Genomic DNA, 19,797 nt, shown 5'->3' on the forward strand with positions numbered 1-19,797 from the left:
TCTACTGGTGTTTGGGGCATGGGATGGGGGCCAGGGGTGGATTTTAAAAGTTTTTTGGCTTTTAGAACAAATATGGAATGTTTACAATTATTTGAAAGGAGACTAGATCTAATAGAAGCCATTTTGCAGAAATACATTATTTTGACACTATTCTGGGGGGGAAAAAGTAAGGGAATTCCAGCCATGTGAGACATCCCTAAGTAATCACCATACCTGTGTGCTTCTAATTTAATACTGGCATCTCCTTTGCTCCTCATTGGCTCCCAGAACCTCTTCTTCCTCCTCCCTCCTCCCTTACCTTTGCTCATGTCACCCTTCTTCCTTCCCACCTATTTGTAAACTGCCCAGATCATTTGCTCCCAGTGGATCTCTGCAGTTACTCATGTGAAATCTAAAATGGTAGTAAATCTGGTCAGTCACAAAGTGGCAGGAGGGCATTAGAAAATGTGTTATTTCAAACCAGCTGTGGGAAGGCACTAGTGCCATTTGCCTCCTTGGGGTTCTCAGATTGGTACGGGCTGGCTCTTACCAGCAGAAGGTGTGCTGCCCCTGTTGAAGAAGCATGGCATTTTAATGAGCTTTTGAGGTAACTTTAGAATCCATTGACACGTGGGCTGCGAAACCAGTCTCAGTCCCTTGTGCTTAATGTGCCATAAGAAATATGGGAGGGAATTGGCCCCATAGCGTTTCTGAGATGGTCAGTGAATGTGCACCGTGACATTCCAGCCCAGGTGCTCTACCTCAGGCTCTCCCTGGGTGGGATGCCCACCAGAACCAAAGGGAACTTGGAGCTTGGATAAAGATGGAAGAGAACAGGTTTCCACATCCAGACTTTGGCCTTCTCCGCAGCATTTAGACGGGCCATCCACATGAGAAATCTTGGTTGACGTCCCGGAAAGCAGGCAGCTTTGCTGATTTTGCGGTAGTCTCGGAGCAGGAAGCTCCTTGGATCTCCTCAGGAGGAGCCTTCCTCGACTTCACAGGTGTCATCAGAGGCATCAAAACATGAACGCTTCCATTACTCATTCCTTCGTTCTAAATTCTGCATTTAGGTGCTTTATAGTCATACTTCTCAGGGTCTTTTTTTCTCTCTTCAATTGGATGTGGTGTTGTTCCTCCCAGTACACTGTAACGTCTCAGTTTTTCTACATATATCTTTGGGTTTGGCAGAAATCATTAGCCTTCTGAAGCAGCTGCCACTGAGAAACGACTTCCCCTTGGTGGAGATTTTTAGGAGTCGTGTGTACAGAGAGGTGCATCCTGTCCTCAGCCCCTTCAAGACCGAGACCATTCTGTGGCGTTGGGGGTTTAGAGCATGGCTGGAAAAACAGCTGTCATGTGTTAAGGGAACTATCAGTTGGTGGGCAGTCAGGTACCTGCTAATGAGCGACAAGTTTGTTGTTGGAGAAATTTATAATGTGGAGGCTAATCCAGAAACCCAGGTGTGAGTTGGCCCAAACGGTCCACACTGCCTGTGGGTCCCAACACGTTACCCCTGGCCTTGGAGGCAGGGCTGGTGAGAAGGAAGTCTCCACACTGCAGCACGACCTTTATTATTATTATTATGAGAGAAAATGAAAAACAATAGACTTCCCCAATTCATCATCCATGCTAGTCTTGAGCTGTTGATGAAACATGTGTGAAAGTAAGCAAAACACACTGGGAGTGGGCTTTGTTAAGTCGATATGCGTGATTTTTTTTTCCCCTTAAATCATTGCTTAAGGGCTTCTGGCCCCTAGCTCAGGAATCCTGCCCAAAAATGCCAGATGTATTACACAGTCAAGTACTGCAATGTAAACACTGCTCTGTGCCATGAGGCAGGGTGGTCCATCTCCTATTTAAGAAGAGCGGGCGATTGAGAGGGAGTGAGGAGGGTAAGCCCTCTGCTCTGCAGCGAGCACAGTAGTGGTCCTGCCATTTGTGTTTTTGGCTGCATAGTCAAGATTTGGAACTACGCAAACCCAGATGAATTAATACTTTGGACTGGCAAAGAGCAGTAACTCGGATTGGCGTGCCAAAGAGAGCAAGATGTGGCTTGGATAATGTTGCTTCATTGGGTCAGATAAGTTTATAAAATGTTGAACAGAATGGGGGGGGGGAGCGGCATCTTCAAGTTACTGTGAGCATCACCCTTTGCATCCGCTGTGAGTTAGATGAAAGGTGAGTGGAGCGAGGCCAGAAGAGGCCAGCATCTTTCACAGCCCCCTCGTGTGTCTGAGGAAGCCTGCTGGGTCAGTCAGCACACCTTCTGTGTGTACACCTCAGATTTATCGCGAAGCTGCGCTGGTGTTCTGTAGCACTGGAGGGGAGCCCACATTTTGTTGCCAAATAAATGGCCTTCCAGTTTGCTCCTAGTTTCTCAGTTTAAATAAAGATTCCACTAATGATAGTCCTTTGGAGGTGAGACAGTAACTAAGCACTTTGGGCTGCCCCTCCAGTAGGCTGTGTGTGACCCAGCTGGGGGCACTTCTAGGCAATTGGAATGCCTGGAAGTTTGCTGTACACCCAAATAATCGACTATTAAGCAGTCCTTAGAATGACTAGCTTCAGGGGTTTTAAAAAATTAATATGGAGGTATCTTGTGAGTTAGGAGGAAATGGAGTTTCAGTTTGGATTTAGGGAATTGTTGAAACAACCTGGAATAATATTATCTTGATTTTGCAAATCCATTCTGTGCAGTGATCTGAGAAAATTACTTTAAGAAACAGTGATGATAAAAACAGGAGTTCTGAGATTAAGGAAAATGTAAGCTTTTTGACTGTCTCCCCCTCCCCCCCAACTTCTTCTTTTTTGAATTCTCCCATCTTCCCCACCCCCATTCCCTTATTTCCTTTGCTCCTTTATTGGGGAAACCAGAAAACTTCACAAATTAGACATAAATATCACAGTGTCTTTTTAAACAGAAGCTTTCTCAAAGGTAAAATAACCCAGAATTCTCCCTAGCTACCTAAGAAATCATGCTTTTTCCTCTTACCTGGTGTTTTCCTCGTAAGGTTCATACAGCATTGTAAGAAGTTAAAAAGTGACACCATCATTTCAGTTCACACATAATCCAGAAAAAAAATTGCACATGTTTAATACTTTGCTTAATTGCAAACAAAGCTTGCAATTTGAGAGAATTGGGATTAGGGCTAAATATCTATTAACTGCTCTTTCTAGAGATTTGGGGAATAGGATGACCCTTCCCCCCCCCTTTTTTTTTTAAATAGGCTACAGTTTCACATGGCTCCCAAAAGAAATCTCTCTCCCTTTTTGTTTCCCACACCAATTGATTTATCATTTTGCTTGCAAGCAGATCCAGAATGTTAGGGCAAGAACACACTCACTTTTTTCTCGTAACTTTTTTGTTGCGGACCGAAACCAGTTGACTTGAATAAATTTTTCTGAGGCCTGAATGTAGCCAGCAACGTGGAAAAATCTTGCCATTCAGGGCCGCCTGAATGTACATTTCAGCCACACAGTAAGCTGCATTGGTAGGCACTGGACTGCTAAATACAACCATTTTTCGCAGCAGCGAGTTAGACAGGTGATTAGCATAATTAGCACCGAGCAGCTATACATATGGTAATGCTGAGTGTGTAAATGCCAGCTGCGGTGTAAAATTTATGTCAGGGGTCGGCAGGGCTGTGCGAAAGTATTGTGTTCCAGCTGCAGGTCAGGGCCGCCAAAGCTTACCTCCTTTTCTCTTGTTGGTGAATACGCCAAACAGAAGAGAAAGACAGAAATATAACAGATACGGCTTTGATGGAACAGCCCGGTTCTGTGCAAGAGGGACTGTTCTGTAAAACACACACACGTTGCACACACTCACACACACTCTCTACAGATTGTGTTTCCCCTTCATGCAGGGTCCACACGAGTGGCGGCCAGGATGGGAGGTGTGGGGAGGTGAATGGGCCAAAGGATTTCCTGGGAGGAAAACTTGCAGTCAGTGAATTTTTAAAAGGAGTTAGGAGTTTGTGCTTCTGGTTTTCGCCCCATCCTCTTGCCTGCCCCCTGCCTCCTCATTCCCTGCACGACTCCTGCCCACACTGTTTTCCTCCAGGCTCACCAGGACAATCTCCCCTGGGTGAGCCCCCGCTTGTCCGTCAGAAGAATGGGAATTGACCATCGTGGAGCTGTTAGCTTGCCTGGACCATAGTAGGATTCCGGCACTTGGACCCTCTTCCCAAACTTCTTGACTGGTTTTAGCAAAGGGCTGGAATAGAAGTTTCCTTGTGTTTGGTGACAGCTGTGCCTACCTCTCCATGGATGGCCACTATCAAACCCATGAAATTCTTTAGAGATAAGGAAAGAGTCGTGCCACATTCTTGTTTGGAAAGGGGACAGTCTTCAGTGGCTCACATCCTTCAAAATGCATAATGGGGGTGTGGCCATTGCTAGAAGGGATTCATGCACTTTTGCTCTGGAAGCATTTTTTTCTGCCACCTCCCACCCACCCCCACTTTTTCGGTTGGTGGCTGTGAGGAGTGGTGATGGTGACAGAATATAGTTCACACCACGCTGACCTGGTGATGGAACTTCCTCACTGCACCAGGGGGTCCTTATGCGTCGGCCCCTAATCCAGCTAATCCTGGTGGCCACACAATCGTGAATGTGGCCCCCAGTGACGTGCGTCTCCCCGCGCGGAGGCAGAGGGAAGGGCCGGTGCGGGAGGGAAATCGGGCCAGCATGGAGTTCCGCAGGGGCAGGGGCCGGGGCCAGGGAGCCTGCGTGCGAAGGCGGGGACCACATTGTCTCCTTCCCTGGGCCTGCTCAAGTCGGAGGCCAGTGAGGGGAGGCCCAGGCCAGATAATGGCAAGAACTGTGCAGAGTGGAGGGGTGATGTCAGCTCCACGGAAGCTGGGAGAAGGGAACTGGGGTTAATGTTATGCAGCAGCCTGAATGCCTCGATGGAGAGCCCGCAGCCAGAGCCCGCAGCCCGAGCCCGCAGCCTGTGCAGCCTTGCGGGCGTTTGACTTTGTTGCTGTTGGGTTGCTTTCTGTTTTTATTTTTTAAATGAAGCCATCAGGAGGCCTTACCTGGGAACCTAGACCCTGACGACAACATGCTGTCTCTGGTCCCTGGGTTCTGCTTCCTGGTCTGGTGTTGCCTCTGGAGGAGCAGGCTGCTCTGTGTCAGGCCCTCCTGGGCTCGCTCAGGCCCTGCAGGAGGACAGAACTGGGGTTTGCAGCTGCTTGCTGGTAGCACTCGAGCAATCAGGTGAAGTTATGGTAGGACCTGGGACAGTTCACAGTGGGCAAGCATGCAGTTAGGGGTAAGGCCGAGCGCCACTCTGCCACGTCCTGCTGGAAGCCAGGAACATCCTGGGGTCTGCAGGCCTGACTTCACTCGTCAGCTTTGCGTAGGTGGGTCACAGGGCTTCCTGACAGATGCAGTGTCATCTTGGGAGCTGGTAGCCCTGTGAGAAACACCAGGTCGGGGGAGCTGTGGCTGGCAGCAGGTCCAGTGTGGGCAGAGCGCTGGGCTGACCTGATGGTGCCCGACAGGGCGAGCGGGCGGCTTCAGGGAAAGCCATTCAGAGGAAGCAGCCCGGGTGGGAACAGATGGCACCACAAACAGCTGGTGTGGGGGCCAGCAGGCGCATGCTCGGAGCCACTGCTCCGCCGCCCTGGGCCCTCCTGGTCCCCTCCCCTCGCGGTCCCCGGGGAGGCGTCACGAGGTGTCTGTCCTGCTCTTCTCTTGTTTTTTGCGGTTTTCATCTCACTGGGTTCACTTCATGAAGACAAATTCTCCTTGGGCTGTCTGATTCTAGCATTTTCCCATGGCAACACCCAAGGGCACAATCCCACCAGGGGAAAAACAGCCCAGAAGCTTAGGCAGCAGTTGGCTAGTCATGAATAAAAGAGATGAGTGGAAGACTGACTAAAACTCACAGCCCAGGAGTTTTCAGCCAATTGCCCGAATTACTGAATCTTCCTTTTTTTTTCAATTTAGAAAATGAGTTGGTGCTAATAATTTTGCAGTTACACCCTTTTAGAGATTTGTGCTTTTTCACCCTCACAACTAATCACAAGATTGAAAGAAAGACCTGAAGCATCTAAGGGGGGAAAAGAAATCTCTCTAGAGGCTGTTAGATAATTCATGGGATTAATCAAATGCAAATGCTCCACTTGCATATACACAGACCCCATTTTCCTAATTGGACTCTGAGTGGGTACTTTTCAGGCTGAAAGGGTCATTTGTTTTGACTGATTGACTTTTTGAGGCTTTGAGGAGAATTAATATCTTATACAGATGACTGCCTGTTCCCAAGGCTCTGTATGGAGGCTGTTCATTCATTTATTCATCTGACACACTGAGTGTGCGCCGAGGTGAGTGGGCAGCGGTAAGTGCCTCCCTGAAAGGACTGGGAATTTATTGGGAAAAACAACTTTGGTTGGTCCCTCAGATTATCTTGATGTGGACCACAATAAGCTTTTGCTGAAAGCCTTTTGCATGAATGCCACAGATGTTTATTCAGCTCTGTGCGAAAGGCTGTGCGGAGGGACCGTACAGCGGGAGAACACCATGAGGGGAATGTCTTGTGTCTGCTGTGGACGGAAATAGCCTTGGCCCAGAGGTATGGACCCCTGAGTGGAATGGCTTCCCACCTCTGATGGCCCCTCTTCACCTTGGAAAACTATGCTCGGTTTGATTTGGGGAGGAAAGGATCTGCAGAACTTGATCAAGAACCTCTTTGCAGAAGTGATGCTTCGTACGCCACCTCTTTCAGAGAATTGGTTTAAGCCTCATTTTCTGGAGAACAAGATGGCAGAATTTGCAGGTAAAGAGGCTTAGGGCTGCTTGTTCTCTGTGTGCCCTCACCTCTCTGCCCCCTCCAAGACAGGTACCTGTGGGGACCAGAAGAAAATGGGGCCCATCCACTGCTGCCTGGGGCCGGGGGGGGGGGGGTCCTATGAAAAAAGCTGTCTCCTCAGTGGTGGTGAAACATCTGGGAGGCAAGGTTGTTGTCCTTTAAATAAAGCCATCAGTTATTTGTCCTGTGTAATACTTCAGCACATTCTAAAAGCTCTGTCTGTGAGCTTACGCTAGTCTGGGGTGTGGAATTTGGCGCTCCTGGACTCATTCTCAGCTGATGCTCAGAGTCCCCTGAGGCTCGCAAGGCAGTTGGACTCAGGGTTAAAGGCTGGTTCCGCCTCCATCAACTGGCAAGTCACCCAAATTCTGCAGCTGTGTTTCCTGCTCTGTAAAGTAAGAGTGATGATATATGCCCTGGAATAAACAAATAAATGAATGGACACCTGCCCAGCTCCTGGTTAAGGGCTTGGGAAATTTCACATAATTGTCAGTTCCCACACCGTCCCATGAGGTTAGTAGTAGGATTTTTAATCCTCTTTACAGGGAAGGTTACTTGAGGCGCAGCTGTATCCCACATCTCAGTGCCTCAAGTGGCAAGGCTGGAACTCAGAACCCAGGTCTTCGGATCTTCTTTCGCATTGCCTTCGGTCCAACCTGCCCCAGCTTAATCGGGAAGTAGCACAACATTTATAAAAGGTGAATAATGAGCGTGACAGGCTTTGCAAATGGGAGGCACCGCACAAATGTAAAAGGTGGTTTTGTGTCCCAGGATCCTGAGTAACAATTTTCCTGAGCCTTGTTCAGAAAGCTTGGTTGTTATTTTTTTGTTAAAGTTGTTGAGTTGGGAAGAGGGAAGAAAATAAGAGAGGACTTCAGGATATGATAGAGATACATGTTTTTGCATTGAATTTGCTTTCAGTTCAGATGCCTTGATTATCAAGTAGCTTACCTATTTTTCTTTTTGTCACATGGGAGTCTTTATACATGTTCATTGCAGAAAGATCAAGAAATGGAGATAAACCCCCCAAAAGGGAAGCGGGTCGTTCATAAACCCCCACCCAGCTTCACGACTGTTCACGTGGCTGTCAGTATACCTGCCTCCGTATCACAAATGCTGCATCGTATGGGTCGTTCTGCTCAGTAGTCAAAAATGACTGTGCAGCATTTCACGAATATAAGATTGGTTTTAAAATAATAAAGGACTTTGACCTCAAATGGTAAAGGGAAGGGAGCAAACCATTGCCGCAAACCACACATGTAACTTCAGTCACTTGAAATGGGTTCCGTGGGGCTTCCTGAGAGCACCGTGTCCCCCTGGCTCCCCCTGGCGCGTAAGAAAGCCACCAAGATAAGGAACAGCTCGGGGCCATCACTCAGCTGTGGCTTAGGATGGGCCTTTGCCAGGGTAGCAGAAGTCGGGTGAGTCTATAAAATTGCTCTGTGTGTTTCTGGTAGCTTGTTCCTGTGTGCCTTGGGTGGATACTGAGGTAAGACCGTGTGAACCCTGTGCAGTTTGTGGCCCAAGCGCACCTGAGAAGGAGCTGAGTCTACCAGAGCAGCCGAGGGAATGACATAATTATGGTCTCACCACGCTCCAGCCGAGCTTGCTTTCCTTCTCTCCCTGCAGCACGCCAAACCGAGGGCTCTGCATTGCTGGTTCCTCTGCTCAGAATGCTGTTCCCTCAGCTCTTCAAAGTTAGCATAAACATTTCTTCCTTTTAGGTCTCCCCGGGCAACTTCATTTGAAGTGCTCCACCCCCACCCCCACCGCTGGTAACTTGCGTGACATCACCACCACCTTGATGTCCTCCGTGGCCTTTGGCGCCCCGGAGAGGTCTGCTTGGGTATTGCCTACCTGCTTCACTGGCCGGCGGGGCTCTGGGAGCTGTCTGGTCCACGGCGGGGCCCCATCCCCCATCGCGTGGCTCGTGGCACCCGCCCCCCTCCCCCCGCTTGCTGGCCGAGTGAGCCCTGTCCCAACCATTGTCAAGGAAAGTGGATATCAACCAAACCTTTTTTAAGCTGCTGAATAGTTTTGCAAAAGCATTCATATTTGGTTATATAAAGGTGAAATATTAAGTAAAATATGGCCACATAATACGGAAAAGTAAGTCTAATATAACAGTACTCCAAAGTAGGCTACAGTAGAGCTGGTTGAGGAAACTGTAGAATTCAGCGTCCTTCAAGTCTGGCTGCGAGATCTGCCTGTGGTGATAGTCGTCTTGGTCGAAACTGGTTGCCACATTAGCCGAACACGCATATTTATCACTAGAGGAAAGAGATGGGAGAGTGAAAAGGTTTTCAATTCCTGAGACATGACAAATACACCGCTTTATTAAGATATATGCATTTATTTAAATAGACATCTTGAAAATTCTAAAGGTGACGTGGAATCCCTGAGGTACGTTGTATACCTGGTAGGAAAGTGGTGTCCTTTCTGAAACCCGTGTGATAAATTACCCGACTCGTTCTGAGACTGGTCTAGAAGAGTGTAATTTTAAGTTCTCGGGAGCACGAACCTTGCATTTGATTTTTGGGTTTGTGTGGACTCTTGTCTCGGGTCATCACTTCAGCGGTTGCAGTTACAGGCAGCTTCTGCAGGAAGGGTGGGGCAGGGTTGGGTCTGTGGTCCCGCTTTGGTGGTATTGGTTTTGACCTCATGGTTTTCATTCACCTGAAGTTTTCAGCTGCAGTAAAGGTAAAAGGAAGTACGCTTTTGTTAGAATGAGAAGTCACTTGCCGTGCCAATGCTGCAGGAAGCAGGTAGAAATACAAAATGATTTATAGGTGTGGGCCACTGATGTCACATAGCCAGAGAAAAGCTTTTCAGAAGTGACCTGTGGCCTAATAATTGCCCCCCTCTTTTTTTTTTTTTTTTTTTTTTTTTGCCTGTAACAGCTTTTCTATCTCTTGAGAATATGCATTGAGTATAATTCAGTTCACTAGTTGATTGGTGGAAATAATGCATTGTGATTCCTGCCAGAAGGAGCCAGACCCTGCCTGCAGGCAGCTTTGGTGGAGGGTCCTGAGCAGGCCTGTGCATTATAATAATGTAAATTCATCCGCTGTTGCAAGTTGTTTCCTCTGTGTTCCTGTGGTCTTTCTTTAAATTGATTGCAAGTTCCTCAGCAATTGTCTGGGGCATTTGTCACAGTTTTCTGCAGCGTCTGAATACTTTTTATAGCCAACTGATCATTTCCCTCCCTCTTCCCTTCCCTCTCCCTCCCTCTCCCCCTCCCCTCCCCCTTCCTCTTCTCTCTTAGACACACACGTTCCACCTCACCTCACAGAGTTCCACAGTGGCCTTGGCCATCTGCGTGAACTTGCACCCATGATCCTGCCAGTCTGTGATTCTGGGCTAGTTTTCCTAATGAGGGCATGATTTGCTTTTTAGCCTGCCCCCTTGTTTATAAAATATGCCAAGAGAACTAAACAACCCGCCGTTCCCAGTACTTATTTACTTGCTCAAACCAAATGTTTATGTCCTTGAATACTAAACTTGAAGAAAAAGGCTTTCTCCTCGTGGGAAAGCTAAGATGATCACTGACGGTTCTTTCTGGAAGATAGCTGAAGGCCTGCTTTTCAGTAAACATTCAACTTATGGTGCCTTAGGAAGTGGCGTGTGTGTGTGTGTGTGTGTGTGTGTGTGTGTGTGTGTGTAGAGGGAGGTGGTGAGGGAGGGTTGTGAGGGTGCTCGAGGAGCCTCTGTTTGCTACCCCTCCAGACCTTCCCTCGAAGCCCTTCCCTTTCCCCGTGTTGGATCGGAGCCCCCTCTCCAGGGCCTCGTGCCACAGTTCGCATCCCCACACTGGCCCCTTGAGAAGTGAAGCTCATCCCGCCCTGCCTCCCAGCCAGCCGCAGCACCCTGTGCTTGGCGTGTTCTAAAACCCTCACTGAGATGCAACTGAGGACCCGAGGAAGAGGACAGAAAGGCAGTGTTTACTAACTCCTCTTGTGCCTCGCTGTGCTGGCTTCCAGCACGCCTGCTGGAGCAGCTGGGGCGGGGGTTCACGGTCAACCCCGGGAGCTTCCAGGCAGCCGCCCCCAGGCGACTCAGAACCTGGCACCTGTGTTTCCTGGATGCTGCCCAGGTGAGCCTGAGAGAGCCGGGTCCCAGGGCCTGCCCAGGACGGCCACGGCTGCTGAGTTCCTTCCTCTCAAGTGGGCTTTCCCGGTGCACATCTGACACGAATCACATTATCTGTCTTCTCCTGGCAGGTTTTGTGCTAAATACACATTTGCCACCTTTCCTTGTTTCTTTTTCCAACAAGGAGAAACATTTCCTTGTTACCTTAGCCAGATTATTTAGGAGAAGAGTGTAAATTGAAGCCATTTATCTTGAAATGTGCTGCAGGGGCACATTGTTTATACAAGTGAAAGAAATTGTAGCAGCGCGGGGTATTTGGTCTGGTCTGCAAGGAAAAGGTGTCTCAAGTTTTCCTTCCCCCTCCCCCTTTGTACACATGGTGTGTTAGTTAGAAGGTGCACGAAGCACGTATGCATTAGGTTTGCGTGTGTGACAGGCAAGACCATTGTTAATGGGTTTAGTGAGTATTTTTTACATGTTTATTATTGGAAATGCCTGCATTGCCAATCATAATAAAGTGAACATTACCCCTCAAACGTCAGCCATAACGTTTGCATGACCAGAGTTTATGTATCGAGTATCCTGCCCCTTTTAGCGAGATAACAGAACATGAATTTGTGGGGATCTTGCTGTTCTAAATGAAATCTATACATGTTTGTCAGTTGGTGGACGAGTAAGTCGTGAATTAAATTATACCCGCCAGAAGATTGGAGAAGAGGCTATGTTTAATCCTCAGCTCATGATTCAGACTCCCAAGGAAGAAGGTGCCAATGTCCTGACCACAGAAGCGCTCCGGCAGCACCTGGACTCGGCGCTCCAGGCCAGCCGGGTCCACGTGTACATGTACAACAGGTGAGTGGGGGGAAGAGCCCGCTGGGTCAGGCCCTCTTGATTTAGTAAATAAGGTTGCCCTGGAAATACACCTGGCACGTTAGTTCAGAGCGTTTTCTAGTGAAATGATTTTTTAAACATTTTTTTTATTGAGTTATAGTCATTTTACAATGTGTCAGATTCCAGTGTAGAGCACAATTTTTCAGTTATACATAAACATACATATATTCATTGTCACATTTTTTTCACTGTGAGCTACCACAAGATCTTGTATATATTTCCCTGTGCTATACAGTGTAATCTTGTTTATCTATTCTACATTTTGAACTCCCAGTCTGTCCTTTCCCGCCCCCTGCCCCCTGAAATGACTTTTTTTTAAAATGTTGATTTGTCCTCGAGTTTGATAACAAATGAATTACATTACTTTGTAATGTATTCTTGGTACTTATCTTGGCACTGTAGCCAAATGAGTATCAGCCTTCCAGCAGCCATTTGGGTGGCTGTCCACCCATTCTGAAGATGTTTTATTGCTTAAGAGACTTTTGGAACAGTTACATTTTAAATTGCCTTTAGTCAACTCACAAAAAAAACCCAGAGTTTTGGAACAGTTACATTTTAAATTGCCTTTAGTCAACTCACTCAAAATAAGGAAAACTTACTTCTTGTTACTTTGTATTCACTATAGGTGTTGACAGTTGGTTATGTGTCACAACAAAATAAGGGGCTACGCAACAAAATATGCTGAATTCCTGGGGGCAGGTAGGCAGAGTAAGGTGGATTCACATACTTTGACAAAATATTACCCTTTGGCTTCGTAGCTAACTTAGCACTGCTGCGGGTATTAGTAAAAGCGTAGGAGGAGGCCTGCAGTGAACCCATCGGCCCCTTTTCCCTGCCTGTCCAAAACAGTTACTCAGGGCAGGGACCACATCTTGTCCATTCTTGAACCCCAGCACTTAGATCAAGCAGGTACTCAGAGAGTTTGTTGACTGACTGACTCTGGTTTGATGAGTTTAAACTGGGTCATCTCCCTGAACTGTTGAGGTGACTATCACTAAACCCTATTTTCAGGGGACCATTGGGTTGGCGTTAACCTAGACTTTCAAACACGTCTTAACTGGGTGGCCGGTGAGTATTGTTTTTTCACAGAAGTGAGGAAGCGGCAGGGTAGACATATCCAGTGGTCAGGGAGAATGAAGGGAGGAGAATAAAACAAAAATCAGTACTTGTTCCTGCAAATATCACCTCCGCTCTGCATGGTCTTCACTGGATTGGCTCTAAGACCCATCCAGCTGGAGACAGAAGCCCTAGGGCCCCCGCATGACCTGCGACAAGTCACCTATCTTTGACATACTCTTGTTTCTTCATCAGTAAGCCGAGTTTCTGATCATGTGTGTGCTGTAATCCTCAGGAGGTGACCAGAGCAAGATCAGATATAAGATCGGATATAAGTATGTCTGAAAGGGCTATGGAAAACGTAAGGCGAGGTGGTGTGCTTTGGTCGGGCAAACACGGCAGGAGGGCCCAGCTCTGCGTTTCCCAGCACAGCGCTCCCTTCCCAGTCCGTAAAGAGCTCTGTAGGGGGAGCAGCTACCCAGTGCAGTTGTGCAAAATTTGCAAGTGGAGGCCCGTACAGAACTTGGAAGTGGGTGTCCCTGGGCCACTGTACGCATGCCTGACACAGTCTTAACAGAATGGGACCCTCCCTTGAGGGGGCTAGCTGGTCATTGCACACTTACAGAGAAAATCTGTGCAGTGAAATCACACTCTTAACACTGCGATGGGACCAGAGAACTTTTATGCATTGGCGTGAACTTGAAAGAACACCTGAGTTCAACCCATCTCATTTTTTTAGGTGAGAAAACTGAGAATTAGATTAATTAAGGCATTTGTCCAAGTTCATCCAGTTATTAAACAGTAGAGCCGGGTTTCCAGCCCTCTTCTGGCTCCACGCCCGGTGGTTTCTCTGAAGCACAGCCCTGCCCTTCTCAAGCAAGTGTGAAAAAGAGTTAATTGATCAAGTCATACTGAGAACCTACCCTTGCTAGACAGTACGTGTTGTGCTGCACGGAATTAAAAGGCTGCGCGGATGGGTGGGTGGTAAGTGAAGCCTCCTCTCAGGATGGACTAGTTAGGGAGAGGAGAGACACCAATACGGAGAAGTGTGTATAAAACCAAACACAGGTGGTCCCTCTTGCAGGTGCTCCGGGGTCGGGAGGGAGAGCAGACCAGCAGTGCTCTAGAGGTCCGGAGAAAGGGGGCGTTTTCAATAGCACTGATGGAAGCAGCTTAGCAGAAAGGGAGCATTTCAGCCGGGCGCCGAGGGATGGATGGACGGAAGGTGCCACAGGGAAGCGGGCAACGTCCAGGACGTTCTTTTGGGTGACTAATAAAAGTGAGAAAGAGACTAATGAAATAGAGCAGTTTAGACATTTTTTAATTTTTAATTTTTGTTTTCTTGGGTTTCCCATCCCCACGCTTTCCTAATGTCCTCTTTTTTCGAGTTAGACTCACCTCTAATGCATTCAGAGGCATGGGCTTATCTGTAGCCCTCTTCTAGAGATAGCAGAACTCCGTAATAATAAATGATAGATAACAGGGTAATTGTTGATCAGCATATTTCATAGAATTTCTCAAGGACAAGAAGAGACGACTGTAAACTGAGAAAGCAGTCTACCTGGCAGTGTTGTTGGCAGCATTTGTGGTTAAGAGCGGGAAGGTTCATTTGGAACACTATCTGTTAAAAAGGACGTTTTCTGCCAGAAAAAAAAAAAAAGTGACATTTTCCCGCCTGAGTATATGTTACTACATTATAAACTTTACTGATTTAGCCCCAACCTGTTCTGAATTTGTGATAATTCAGCTCTGAACGATCTGCCCTGAAGTTGCTTTAATGTATGTAGAAAAGCAGATTAATGGTGTAAACAAGATTATTGGGAGAACACTTAAGAAAACAAGACTTTTCAAGTACTTTGGTAGCATTCATTTACATAAACACCCCACATGTTAATTGCAGTTGAGTATTATCTATTCATTAAAGCAAGCTTGTTGAGGCTGTTTGGCAGAGCTCTGCGCGTCTTGACAGGTACTTAAAAGTGATAAAATTGCAGTTCTTTCTATATGTTCTGTAGCTCTGGTTTTGCACGGCTTTCCCAACTTTATTACAATAAGAAATGTTTGTCTCTGCTCTTTATTCTACAGGCAGTGGAAATTGGAACATTTGTGTTATAAATCTGGCGAACTTATCACAGAAACAGGTTACATGGATCAGGTATGGTTTCTTTCTGTTTGCAAAAAAGATTTCAGAAATCTTCAGACACCTCTGTGGTATACGTTAGCCTAATGCACGGCCTGTCCTTTTCAACTTTTGACAGATAATAGAATATCTTTACCCTTGTTTAATTATTACACCTTTGGACTGCTTCTGGGAAGGGGCGAAGTTACAATCTGGGACAGCGTACCTACTGTAAGTGTGTGATCTTGTTTTCTGATGTCTGTGCTTTCTAAACTCTAGGATGGTTCTGATGTTACTTTATCATTGTTTATTCTGCTTTAGTTTTGAACAAGAAATAAAAACATTGAAATTCCATGTGCATTTTTTGAGTGAATAGTTGGAGGAGAGGGCACTTCAGCAGACTGTTTTTCCTCTTTTCAAAAAAAAGTTCTGTAGGCATCATTAGATTTCATTCACTTTTACCAGCCTATTTATATGCAAATAAATGCAAATTACTTCAGAGTATGTGTGATTTTTAACTCTTTAAAACTGTTTGCAGTTTTGCAGACCAAGCACTTAGGTAGGCGTAGCTTTTTTTTTTTTTTTTTTAGGAGAGAATTTATTAGTGGGTACATGTCAAAACTAAGATTTTGAGTTTAAGATCTTCCTGTTAAGTAAAATGCTAAACCTTTCTTTGGATCACATTAATGACATTTAAAGGGGAAATCCGCTCTCTTTGAAGGCCATGGTAGGGGATGCTTCACTGTTTAGCAGTTGAATATTATATACACTGCACCATTTAAGGAATAATTGTTAATCAGTGTAGACATTTTCAGTTAATTATGCAAGAGTTAGTGCTTAGGTTATTGTTTGTGTCCTAGCTTGCACATATCTGCAAAAGCAATTTGTGGTGGCCATACCCTGACCTTCAGTGTACAGTTTTAGATGGGAAATAAGGGGTTTTGTGTTTTCTGGTTGGGAGATTCTGAATAATGACTTCAGCCTGGTTAAGCAGCTACAGTGTGGTTTGAACCACATAACAGGCAGCCAAAAGCCTTTCTGGTCTGTCAACAGCACAAATTCAAAAGTGAGTGTGGGGGGAAGTGGCCTTGACGGCGGTGATGGCAGAGGCAGCAGGGGGCCTGCGGGGTTGACTGCCAGGCTGTCAGAGAGAGCTCATAAGTATGGGATTATTAAAGGTAATGGAGATCAAATATTTTGATTGATGACATTTACAAAACATTTATTAGGCTGGCAAGTGCTAATTTGACATTGTGATTTCCTCTCCCCCCACAACTTAATTTGGGGTCTCAGTCTTCTGCTTGGAAGCACCCATTGGCTAATTTTGTTTTTAGCTATTAAACACATTCCATCAGCAAGTGAAGATTCTTCAGTGCCTTTGTCAATTTCTAAGCTCTGTAAGCTCTCTGCTTGCCATCTTCGTTCATGGGTTACTTTGCTGATTTAGTTTGCATATAGGGACCCTGGGAAGGAGCACTTGTTGTTTTGTGCCAGGATCCCAGAATTAGAGCTATGACCAGAGAGCCTCACGCAGTCCAGATGCAGGAGGTGCAGTCTTGTTATTTGACTGAGGGCTTGGGAGCCTCTCTTTTTCATTGTCTTGCCTCCTAATTTCTTTCACAGAGGTAAGCCTCCTTTGCAGTGGACAAACTTTGACCCTTTGGAATTCCTGGAAGAGTTAAAGAAAATAAACTATCAAGTGGACAGCTGGGAGGAAATGCTGAGTAAGGCTGAGGTTGGCCATGGCTACATGGACCGGCCCTGCCTCAACCCGGCTGACCCAGACTGCCCTGCCACAGCCCCGAACAAAAACGCCACCAAAGTAAGCACGGCCCTCTGTGCCCCCAGGAGGGGCAGCGGGAAGGACTGGATGTCTCCCCTCTCCCCCATTTGTAGCTCTGTTATTTTCATATTTAAGATTTCATTCTCAGTGACGCTTTTTATCTATGCAACCAAGTGTGTTCGTAGAGCGAAATTTTGCTGTAAGATTTGCCGCACGCCTCTCATTAGCCTTGTTATTAATGTTCTCCCTGAAACAAACAAGCCCTAAATGCACTGGATTTTAACAAGGCATGTGACCTGCCTACTAATTCCTATAATTATGTGGCTGTCTTTTTATTTCAGCCTCTTGATATGGCCCTTGTTTTGAATGGTGGATGTCATGGCTTATCCAGAAAGTACATGCACTGGCAGGAGGAGCTGATTGTGGGTGGCACGGTGAAGAACAGCACAGGGAAGCTCGTCAGGTAACGCAGCGCGCGGGGGGAGAGGCGAGCCAGCTAGTTCCCGTGCTTTCCTCAGAATCCACCTACAAGTGCATTTGTGTCAATACTTAACTGTTCTCCAAGCTAGCTGTCTGGTGTCACGGAACATTAGAAAATATCAGTGGACCAGACCAGCCCCCAAAAAAGCACCTTGTGGGGAATTTTTCAAGAGCAGATGAGTCATTTTCATCAAGACTGTAGATAGTGACCCTGGGGTGTTAGAAGATCTGCCCATGGTGCAGAAAATCGGGGCAGGTATAAAGTAGGCAAGAGGCATTGGTCATACCCTGTGGAGTTAAATGATCGTGAGCCCAACTCCGCCACAGCCTGTTAAAGGAAAAAGACCAACGACTGATGGCTAAACAAGAATTCTCCTCTGTGCGCTTGCGGACTCCGCTCTGTCAAGTGTCAGGCACTCCGTCTGCGGTTGCTCCCTCGGGAGGGCCGTCGTCTGGGATTTCTGCACCAGCCAGTGTGCGGTGCTGAGCCCGGCGTATCTGGTCAAGCTATCTGCTTCTCTCCCCTTCCTGTTTTGTTGAATGGAAGCTGAGAAAGGAAATTGCCTATTAATTTAATTTGGGGGTATATCTGTAAAAGGTTTGTAAGGTTACACCTTTAATATGGTACATCAATCTATTAAATAAAATAGCCATCCAGGTCTCATTTTAATGGAAACCTGTGCGCGCAGAGGGCAGAATGGCTGCGGGTGAGCCGGGGCGCTCGGTGGGGGTGTCGCGCGGTGAGAGCTGCTTCCTGGGGATGCTGAATGGGGTGCCTTTTCCGCCCCATCACAGTGCCCACGCCTTGCAGACCATGTTTCAGTTAATGACTCCCAAGCAAATGTACGAACACTTCAAGGGGTATGAGTATGTCTCGCACATCACCTGGAACGAGGACAAGGCTGCAGCCATCCTGGAGGCCTGGCAGAGGACATACGTGGAGGTAAATGGCCAGTGTCTTGATGCCCTCTGAATGTGGGTCCAAACCCCTTAGTCACTAAATGCGTCATTTTCACGTTTTAATTAAAACTTTTTCTTCTCATTAGAACTTATTTTAGAATGGATCATAATTCTGGGAACTTGGTGGCATGAAAACTTTCTCCTCTTGAAAATCATACTATCTGGGTGATGCTAATTCTAATTGGGATGGCCTAAAACGTTTTGAGTCACCAGTTGTGAACTCCAGCACTAAGGCATAATAGTGTTTGGGGGAAAAAAAAAAACAAAAAAACACTTGGTTAGCAAGAAAAGGTGTCTGGAAAACATTAGCAAGGCCTGGAGTCTGCTCACAGCTGCAGTCCCCTCGGTTAGGTCATGTGACAGAAGCTGGCCTTTGTTTCCCAAGCAGTGACCTCTGCTGAGCTGCCTGCGACCTTTTAAAAGTGGCAGCAAATGAAGGGGGGAGGCATGCCGTAAGCATGGGTTGTTTGGGACTTGGGGGGGAACTGATGGCCTGCAAACCAGTCGTGGAGTTTCGGAGACGGGAGTAGCCGTCTTTGGAGCAAACTTCAGTTACCCCAGGGCAGCGCAGCGCCACGCCGCAGTCTCGCTTGGTTAGCAGTAGACGTCATCGTCCCAGGCCCAGGGTAGTTCAGTGTTGGTCCAAGTTCAGACCTGAATCGTGTAGGGGAGAAAAGTGGGGGTGGGCAGAGGGGACACGCCACCCCGGGCTGGGATAGCGAAGCTCCTTGTAGCTTTAATCCCACCTGGGATCTGTCTGTGCGCTGTGACCGCAGGTGGTCCACCAGAGCGTCGCTCAGAACTCCACTCAGAAGGTGCTTTCCTTTACCACGACGACCCTGGACGACATCCTCAAGTCCTTCTCCGACGTCAGCGTCATCCGCGTGGCCAGCGGCTACTTGCTGATGGTAACAGTCCGTTCGGTTCTCCTCGGGGTGTTTCGTTTCGTTTTTTTCGGTTTTTGCCTTTCCATGACCGCTCCTGCTTTTTAACTGCTCTTAACGCACACGTGCATCCAAGACAGAGAGAGCTCGGCTTCATAACGGTTTAAAAAGTGGTCGTGTGAAAGCATTGATTCCCATTTGCGGTTCGCCCACCTTTGACTCGTATCATCTCGTGTGATGTCTTGTAGTGTAAATTTTTGTTGTTGTTGGATTTAATAAGTTCTACCCTTTGATCTGGGGTGATGGGTGGGGGAAAACATTAGAATCCTTACACATTCTAATGTTTGGCTTTTGTTTTGTGTCTCCCCTCCCCCACCCCCTCCTCCAATTCCCCGTCACCCCCCGCCCCCCCCCCCCACTGTTCTGCTTGCAGCTTGCCTATGCCTGTTTAACCATGCTGCGCTGGGACTGCTCCAGGTCCCAGGGCGCCGTGGGGCTGGCGGGCGTCCTGTTGGTTGCACTGTCAGTGGCTGCAGGATTGGGCCTGTGCTCGTTGATCGGGATTTCCTTTAACGCTGCAACAACTCAGGTACTAAAGGAGCCACCCGTCCCCTGTTCGTTGACAAACACCCCTCTCCGAGGCTCGGCCCCACCAGCCTCCTGTGTGTCCATGTCTCCCAAAGGGTCTTCCAGTCCTTTCCACTAGGATACCGCATTCCTCAGGGGAGTGCTGTCT

The 19,797-nt window shown here is 47.3% G+C and overlaps 1 protein-coding gene across 5 annotated transcripts in view; it reads left to right on the forward strand.

Moving 5' to 3' along the window:
- The window catches only part of PTCH1 (patched 1), a 69,228-nt gene that overhangs the window by 17,230 nt on the left and 32,201 nt on the right, over positions 1-19,797 (forward strand). For 4 of the 5 annotated variants that reach the window (XM_032477453.1, XM_032477451.1, XM_032477454.1 and 1 more), the window contains 8 exons: positions 11,551-11,740; positions 14,921-14,990; positions 15,094-15,185; positions 16,578-16,776; positions 17,079-17,200; positions 18,013-18,160; positions 18,954-19,085; positions 19,495-19,650. In XM_032477453.1, coding sequence (XP_032333344.1) covers positions 11,551-11,740; positions 14,921-14,990; positions 15,094-15,185; positions 16,578-16,776; positions 17,079-17,200; positions 18,013-18,160; positions 18,954-19,085; positions 19,495-19,650 — 1,109 coding nt within the window. The remainder of the gene's footprint in view (positions 1-11,550; positions 11,741-14,920; positions 14,991-15,093; positions 15,186-16,577; positions 16,777-17,078; positions 17,201-18,012; positions 18,161-18,953; positions 19,086-19,494; positions 19,651-19,797) is intronic. The other variant, XM_032477452.1, reaches the window with a different exon arrangement.

This window comes from Camelus ferus, chromosome 4 (assembly GCF_009834535.1).
Source record: "Camelus ferus isolate YT-003-E chromosome 4, BCGSAC_Cfer_1.0, whole genome shotgun sequence".
In the NCBI taxonomy this organism is placed as follows: domain Eukaryota; kingdom Metazoa; phylum Chordata; class Mammalia; order Artiodactyla; family Camelidae; genus Camelus; species Camelus ferus.